At 41.6% G+C, this 9261-nt stretch overlaps 1 protein-coding gene across 2 annotated transcripts in view; it reads right to left on the reverse strand.

Moving 5' to 3' along the window:
* The window catches only part of LOC123751063 (pyrethroid hydrolase Ces2a), a 343394-nt gene that overhangs the window by 216735 nt on the left and 117398 nt on the right, over positions 1-9261 (reverse strand). Inside the window, exon 1 of one of the 2 annotated variants that reach the window (XM_069333161.1) lies at positions 4974-5086. The exons of the other annotated variant lie outside the window; for it this stretch is intronic. Within the exon in view, the coding sequence (XP_069189262.1) occupies positions 4974-4979 (6 nt within the window). The 5' untranslated portion in view covers positions 4980-5086. Of the gene's footprint in view, positions 1-4973; positions 5087-9261 lie in introns of those variants that run through there. 2 annotated transcript variants of the gene reach the window in all.

The following is a 9261-nucleotide window of genomic DNA, read 5'->3' on the forward strand; positions in this document are numbered from 1 at the left end:
AGGGCTATAGGAGTTTGTCTAGACTTGCATACATTTTCAAACGCTATTTATGTAGGCAGTAGAAGACTGGTTTCCCATTACGCTACATTGACTGTGTTACAAGAACTGAAAAACAGACTTAACCCAGACCTATTTCACTATCGTCTCACCGGTCTTATTCTCATCGATTGGTGTTTACATTGGATGACGTAGGTCTTAAGAGAGACAGCCTTGATGGAGAAAGATACGTGAACAGCGGCAGCGGGAGAAAGGAAATGATGTTACTTTCCCCAACTACTAAATGATCTGGAGAGAGAGAGAGAGAGAGAGAGAGAGAGAGAGAGAGAGAGAGAGAGAGAGAGAGAGAGAGAGAGAGAGAGAGAGAGAGAGAGAGAGAGACAGAGAGACAGAGAGACAGAGAGAGAGAGAGAAGAGAGACAGAGAGACAGAGAGACAGAGAGACAGAGAGAGAGAGAGAGAGAGAGAGAGAGAGAGAGAGAGAGAGAGAGAGAGAGAGAGAGAGAGAGAGAGAGAGAGAGAGAGACTGAGAGACAGAGAGATAGAGAGAGAGAGAGAGAGAGAGAGAGAGAGAGAGAGAGAGAGAGAGAGAGGAGAGAGAGAGAGAGAGAGAGAGAGAGAGAGAGAGACTGAGAGACAGAGAGACAGAGAGATACACAGAGAGAGAGAGAGAGAGAGACAGAGAGAGACAGAGAGAGACAGAGAGAGACAGAGAGACAGAGAGGCAGAGCGAGAGAGAGAGAGAACAGCAAAATCTTATAATAATAAGATTGAAGACCAGCTTATGACTGGATAAACATGCATACATTTCAATGATATTTATTTGGGCCAGCAGATGTTGTGATCACAGTTAACAAGAACAATTTGTAGGTAGAGATCGCGTCTCCGTGACGATGTGAAATGTTTCTCTCTTTTAGTAAACGCTAACCTACTGACTTTGACTGAGTTTACTAAGTGAAGTGCTGTGTGGTGGACTTTAGAGAGGGTGAGAGAGAGAGAGAGAGAGAGAGAGAGAGAGAGAGAGAGACAGAGAGAGAGAGAGAGAGAGAGAGAGAGAGAGAGAGACAGAGACAGAGAGAGAGAGAGATAGAGACAGAGACAGAGACAGACCGACAGAGAGACAGAGAGAGAGAGACAGAGAGAGAGACAGAGACAGAGACAGAGACAGACATACAGAGACAGACCGACAGAGAGACAGAGATAGACAGAGAGAGAGACAGAGACAGATAGATAGAGAGAGTCGCGGACCCTGGCGAAACGCATTGGTAATGTGTGCCCCACCACTTCCGGGGGTGTCTGAGGAGAAATACCCGAGCTACTTGGAAAGTCATTCAGTCGGGCTCTAACCTGCGACCCGTACGCTTACCCTCCGCGGACATTGAAAAACGCTTAAGGTAATGGTACACACTCCTCCTGCAGGAGTCTTCGCCCCCATCCTCGCACACTTAGCACTTCCTGTAGGGAGAGATAAATGGTTTGTCTAACCGCATAATGGCCTACTGCAGTCTCACAACGAGAGTGGCTTCACTCTTTCATGACCCGAACACACAGAAAAAAGCCAGGTGCACTCCCGTGACTTTTCCATGCATTTCTTACAACACCACTTAAGGGCTTCCTGTAGGGTAGTTAATGGGTTTGTCTAACCGCATAATGGCCCAGAGCACTCTCTCCCCGACGAGGGGAAGCTCCATCCAGCCCCCACCCAAAACAACATAACAGGCTGTGTTGCCTTCTCCTCGCATCTACACACTATCTCACGATCAACAAAATTATTATCTGCGCACAGGATTAAGGCTACGCAAACACACATACATATTCTTTTACTCCTTCCTCTCTCTTCCTTCTATTTTCTTACTCTATCACTTACTCTCACACTACTCACATCTTCCCCCTATCCCCCGAGGACTAGACCCGCGCGGAGGGGCCGCACCTGCTCACCCGCCACTCAAGACCGACACGCGCCAAACTTCCGGGAAATTCCCCTCCCAAACCCCTGTGACTAGACACCCGCGCTGCGACGACGACCGCGAGCACCACCTGGCACTCATCAACATAACTTACTCTCTTTCATGACCACATACCCAAACACAACACGCTCACACGCGTCCGAAACGCGCCAAACTTCCGGGAAAATCCCCCAAAACCCGTGAGGACTGCACCCCTGCGCGACACCTGCCAGGTGGCACTCACCTGAGTGCCACCTGGCAGCTGGCACGCGCGGTCGTAGTCCTCAACCACACTACTCACATGCACTTGTCACACATATGGCACATGCACTCGTCACACATATGGCACATGCACTCGTCACACATATGGCACATGCACTCGTCACACATATGGCACATGCACTCGTCACACATATGGCACATGCACTCGTCACACATATGGCACATGCACTCGTCACACATATGGCACATGCACTCGTCACACATATGGCACATGCACTCGTCACACATATGGCACATGCACTCGTCACACATATGGCACATGCACTCGTCACACATATGGCACATGCACTCGTCACACATATGGCACACGCACTCGTCAGCTATTATTAGTGACTCCACAAAATGTTATTTTCACTCCAACCGCTGGTCCTCATACTTGTGTCTCCTGTTTGTTGTGTGTGACGTCATCCGGTAGCCAGTTTCTCTCTATGCTAGTCTGTACAATTATGCACATCATTAGCATTAACTTTTCCTTGAATAGTTTTTATTCTAAATTATATTACAAGCTATACCAAGGTTCTTGAATAAAAATGTTGCAGTAATATGTCGATGCCTTTCTCATGTATTCTGTTAGTGATCTCAATGAAATTCACAGTATTTGATCACTACATTGTATTGAACTATTGATATCTTTAGAATTATAACCTTTAGAATATTAATTCGTGGCCTGGTCAGTATATCGAGCATCATTCATCCAGAAACACATTTTATTAATTTTTCAAACATCGTTACTTCTGTTTCACGTCTTCAATTTAGGAATAGTTCACCCGAGTTCCCTCATTCAACCCGTCCTCAGACCAAGTCCATTTCATCAAGCGGTCGACCCCACAGATGCAATCATTAATTTTAACATGGCTGTTCAATCAAAATAACAATTTTCTTAAATAAAAATTAATATTATTATATATTATCATACTGTACATATTTAGGCATTAGTTAGGTTAGGTTAGGTGTTTAGGTTCTCTTAGCGAGTATTTATAGTTGCAGTACGTGGTGAAGCATTTAAAGTGTTGTGGTTCGAACAAAATTCGTCAGCGAAGCACTTGTTCCGGAAGTGTTCAAACGTCATCAAGTGTGAGTCGTGTGTAAACCGTTTTTCATTCATAAACAGAAGGTTGGCGCGTGCATGGAATCCCTTTTGGCCTTTTTTATGAGGGCAGGCTGCATTATGATTCACGTTGTATTATTTTGAACAATCAGGTCGAAACTAAATCCTAATTCTCTGAAAAAAAACTAAATTAAATTCAAATCTTGCCTGTGAAAAGACTAGCTCTGGACAAGCTTTCATTATCTTCTTATCTCCATCCACTAAAGAAGTCCTATTCAACCTGGGTGGACAGTCTACCTTATAGTGGACGAGATTAAGTGTGGGGTGGACAGCTGTCTAGGGGTGGACGAAATCCTCACCTCCACGTGTCTGCATAATATACAAGAGACTCTGTCTCTCTTTCTCTCTCTTCTATATTTCTTAAAATACATACTTCAAATACATATTTACCTATTGTATCATCGAGGTTGCCACCTCCTCTTTCCGCAAGATCCCATGGCAGTTAAATGTAAGGATGTGCTTTGGTTGGCAAAAGTGTCTTATATGGCTTCAATCTTCGATCATTTGAACAAGCTAAACATCAGTCAGCTAGGTGAGGATATTTTTACAAGTACAGGGAAAATAAATACATTTAAACTGAAGGTGAAGAAATGGAAAAGCAATGTAGAAAAGAGGTGCTTTTCTGATTTTGAATTATTTGACTCATTTATGAGAGAATGTGGCTGGGAACATGGCATGCAGGCAACAGAGCAGACACTGGAGGTACATGTCACACTTAGTTATCAGACATCTTTAGTTATCAGACATCTTACTTTAATGCAAGAAAACCTTGACTTCTATATCACAGACAGTGAGAATGACCAGCTGATCTCCAACATGTGGATGCTAAATCCCTTCACAGATGAAGGAACTGATCATCGTGATACTCTTTTGGAGCTTCGAGCAGATTATTCATAAAAGCAGTTTTCAAGACATTTAGCCATCCCATGGATTTCTGGGTTACTCTGCTTGATATTCCAGAGTACAAGGATCTAGCTGAGCAGGCAATAGCCATATTTGTACAGATGCCAATATCATATTTGTGTGAGCAAGGGTTTTCTGGTTTAGTTTTGGTGAAGACAAAGAAAATGAATGCAATCCTGAACTTGGATCCTCTCATGCGAGTTTCACTTGAAAATCGTCTGACACCTCGATGCAACCTAATAGCAAAGTGCAACAGCAGCCAAGCCACAGATTTTTTTAAGGATAACTATTTTTTTATTTATTGATACCATACCAAATATAGCAAACATTGTCTGCAATTTTACTTTAGCGAAGGAAAATGCGCTTAATGGCATGCTTAATGCTATCTTGTGTATTTTGAACCTCTTAGTTTGAGATGAGGTGTGTAAATATATAGAGGAATATGTAAAAGTTAAATAAAAAATAAGGGAAACTTTTTTTTTCTCTTTACATAGTCATAGAAATGAGATATAAAACATAGATTTTAAATATTAAAAACGTGAGATTTTTAATGAGACTTTTTTGGGGTGGGGGGGGGGGCGGGGAAGCTTCTACTTAATCACCACTAGGGGTGGACGACACTTAAAAAGGATGAAGACTACTGCACTAAAGGAACAATAACACGCTCCCTTGGTGGACAGGAGGACTCATCTTGATCATGATGAGAGGGAGCATTAACTAAATCTGCAAAAACTAACCTTCATATTTGATGAACAGCCTAGTCCGTGCTAAGCACCCAAACTGTTGTGTCCACTGAAGACTGGACTGACGCAGAAGAGAGCTGGTCTAGGAGCCACCACTACCTGCAGGGGACGAGTAAACAGATCAGATAAGAGTCTGACCGCAAAATATATTGTTCCAAAAGGCTTTTCCATTTACCCGGTACATGTTTGCTGGAACCCGTTACCGAAAATATATATATTTCAGACTTCACTGTAACGAAGCTCCAGATGGAGCAGGTTGGTAAGAAATTACCAACTCGTCCTCATCAGTAAAGCCATGTGGTCGTTAATGCAGTCACCAATCCTCCTGTTTATGAATGAAAAACGGTTTACACCCGACTCACAACTGACAACGTTCAAACATTTCTCGAATGGTGCTTCGCTGACTACATCCGTTAAAATTCCAACTCGGTAAATGCTTCACCAGCGTACTTCAAATACGGCAGAACCTGAACACTTAACCTGACCAGTGCCTACCTATTCAAAGAACTTTATCATATAGTAATAATAATATAAAATCAGAACAAACCTATTTTTAATGCACATTACGTTAAAATTGATGAATGCGTCTTGGGGTATATCCGCAACTTTAATGAGCCTGGCCTCAGCCTGGCCTGAGGACGGATTGAAAATTAACGTACTGCATTACACAATTCACACCACTATCTCACTACTTTAGTAATAGTAATTATTGACAAATGCACAAGGGCCGTGACGAGGATTCGAACCTGAGTCCGAGAGCATCCCAGACGCTGCCTTAATCGACTGAGCTACGACATGGTCAAAAGGAGTTGAAACCGAAGTTCTACTGAACTTACTGGATCCTGCAGCCTCTCCGAGGCACAACCAGGTTTTTACACAAGTTCCCCCATGCACTCGAGCTATGTCAATAGGCCGTTCTCGGACGCAGGTTCATTTGCAGCATCACGCAATTGTGATTTCTGTGTGTAATAATAATTATTGCCCAGTCCCTTCCCACTATTATGTATTTAAGAGAAGCTTGAACCATCTACTGCAGGTAGGTTAGTGACGTCATCACCTGAGCTTGCTGACCAACAACCAGTATACATTTATTAATCCTCAATGGTTAGTTATTGACCCACAATCCAACTCGTCCTCAGACCAAGTCCATTCCATCCAGCAGGCGACCCCAGAGACGCATTCATCTATTTTAATATGCTGTTCAATATAAATAGAAATTTTATCGAATATAAATTATTTTTATATATTAGCATATTGTACATATTTAGGCACTGATTAAGTTAGATATATAGGTTCTGTTAGCGATTTGTATTTTTAGTACGTGGGTGAAGCACTTACAGCGTTGAGGTTCGAACAAAAATCGTCAGCGAAGCATTTGTTCCTGAACTGTTCGAACGTCATGAGTTGTGAGTCGTGTGTAACCAGCCCGTCCTCCAAACAAAGATCCAAAAGTGATTCCATGCACCCGCCAAACCCCCTGTTTATGAATGAAAAGCGGTTTACACACGACTCACAACTGCTGACGTTCGAACATATAAGGAACAAGTGCTTCACTGACGAATTTTGTTCGAACCACAACGCTATAAATGCTTCACCCACGTACTACAAATACAAATAATCGCCAACAGAACCTAAACACCTAACCTAACCTATGAATATATATGCACAATATGCTAATATATTATAATATTAATTTATACATGAGAAAATTCCCGTTTTGAATGAACAGCATGTTAAAATTTATGAATGCGTCTGTGGGGTTGACCGCTGAATGTAATGGACTTGAGTCGAGGATGGGTTGGTGCAACAGTCTGTCCTCCAAACAAAGACCCAAAGTCCATTCCATGCACCCGCCAAACCCCTTTTATGAATGAAAAACGGTTTACACACGACCATTTCCGGAACAAGTGTTTCGCTGACGATTTTTGTTCAAACCACAACACTGTAAACAGCCCGTCCTCCAAACAAAGATCCAAAAGTGATTCTATGCACACGCCAAACCCCCTGTTTATGAATGAAAAGCGGTTTACACACGACTCAACTGCTGACGTTCGAACATATCCGGAACAAGTGCTTCACTGACGAATTTTGTTTGAACCACAACGCTGTAAATGCTTCACCCACGTACTACAAATACAAATAATCGCCAACAGAACCTAAACACCTGATTTAACCTAACCTGTGCCTATTTATACACAATATTCTAATATATTATAATAATAATTTATACTTGAGAAAATTACCATTTTGAATGAACAGCATGTTAAAATTTATGAATGCGTCTGTGGGGTTGACCGCTGAATGTAATGGACTTGAGTCGAGGATGGGTTGCTGTAAATGCTTCACCCACGTACTACAACTACAAATAATCGCCAACAGAACCGAAACACTTAACCTAACCTAACCTAACCTATATATGTACAGTATGTTTATCATTCATAAACAGGGAGTTTGGCTGGTGCATAAAATGGACTTTGGGTCTTTGTTTAGAGGACTGGCTGCTCAATCGGGAATTCGGGGTGAGAATTCCGGGCGGAACTGAAATGTTTGGATACGGTTCATATCACCAAATGCCTTTGTTCACCTAACAGTAAACAGAAGCGTACGACTTATATATATAAATATATATATATATATATATATATATATATATATATATATATATATATATATATATATATATATATATATATATATATATATATATATATATAAGTCGTACGCTTCTGTTTACTGTTAGGTGAACAAAGGCATTTGGTGATATGAACCGTATCCAAACATTTCAGTTCCGCCCGGAATTCTCACCCCGAATTCCCGATTGAGCAGCCAGTCCTCTAAACAAAGACCCAAAGTCCATTTTATGCACCAGCCAAACTCCCTGTTTATGAATGATAAACGGTTTACACACAACCCGTCCTTGACTCAAGTCCATTCCATCCAGTGCTCGACCCTACAGACGCATTCATAAATGGATTGAATGGAAAACTTTTGGATCTTTATAAAACATATATATATATATATATTATATATATATATATATATATATATATATATATATATATATATAATATATATATGTCGTACCTAGTAGCCAGAACTCACTTCTCAGCCTACTATGCAAGGCCCGATTTGCCTAATAAACCAAGTTTTCCTGAATTAATATATTTTCTCTAATTTATTTCTTATGAAATGATAAAGCTACCCATTTCATTATGTATGAGGTGAATTTTTTTTTATTGGAGTTAAAATTAACGTAGATATATGACCGAACCTAACCAACCCTACCTAACCTAACCTAACTTATCTTTATAGGTTAGGTTAGGTTAGGTAGCCGAAAAAGTTAGGTTGGGTTAGGTTAGGTAGGTTAGGTAGTCAAAAAACAATTAATTCATGAAAACTTGGCTTATTAGGCAAATCGGGCCTTGCATATTAGGCTGAGGAGTGCGTTCTGGCTACTAGGTACGACATATATATATATATATATATATATATATATATATATATATATATATATATATATATATATATATATATATATATATATATGCAATCAAGCCTGAATGGTCCCCAGGACTATATACAACTGAAAACTCACACCCCAGAAGTGACTCGAACCCATACTGCCAGGAGCAACGCAACTGGTATGTACAGGGACGCCTTAATCCGCTTGACCATCACGACCGGACATAAGGAAGTGATAGCCGAAGCTATTTGAACCACTTCCCCGCCGGCACTCGGATGGTAATCTTGGGCATAGCATTTTATCAAATCACCTCATTCTTTGGGGCACACGTGAGGAACACAAATGCAAACAAGCCTGAATGGTCCCCAGGACTATATACAACTGAAAACTCACACCCCAGAAGTGACTCGAACCCATACTCCCAGGAGCAACGCAACTGGTATGTACAGGGACGCCTTAATCCGCTTGACCATCACGACCGGACAAAAAGAAGTGATAGCCGAAGCTAATGAGGTGATTTGATAAAATGCTATGCCCAAGATTACCATCCGAGTGCCGGCGGGGAAGTGGTTCAAAACACTAAGAAAACGAACATAGGAATGTGCCTAAATGCCAACAGCGACTGCCCAGACAGGTATAAGAGGAGTGTTGTTAACGCTTATATCGACCGTGCTCTCAGCCACAGCTCAGAATGGAAGCAAGTCGACGAAGAACTCTGTAGGGTAAGGCAGGTCCTAGTCAACAACGGCTTCTCCAATGGTTTCGTCGAAGACATCACAAGAAGGAAAGTGAAACGCCATGCAACCTCTGAAGAGACAA

The sequence above is a fragment of the Procambarus clarkii genome, chromosome 4 (genome assembly GCF_040958095.1).
Source record: "Procambarus clarkii isolate CNS0578487 chromosome 4, FALCON_Pclarkii_2.0, whole genome shotgun sequence".
Lineage (NCBI taxonomy): Eukaryota > Metazoa > Arthropoda > Malacostraca > Decapoda > Cambaridae > Procambarus > Procambarus clarkii.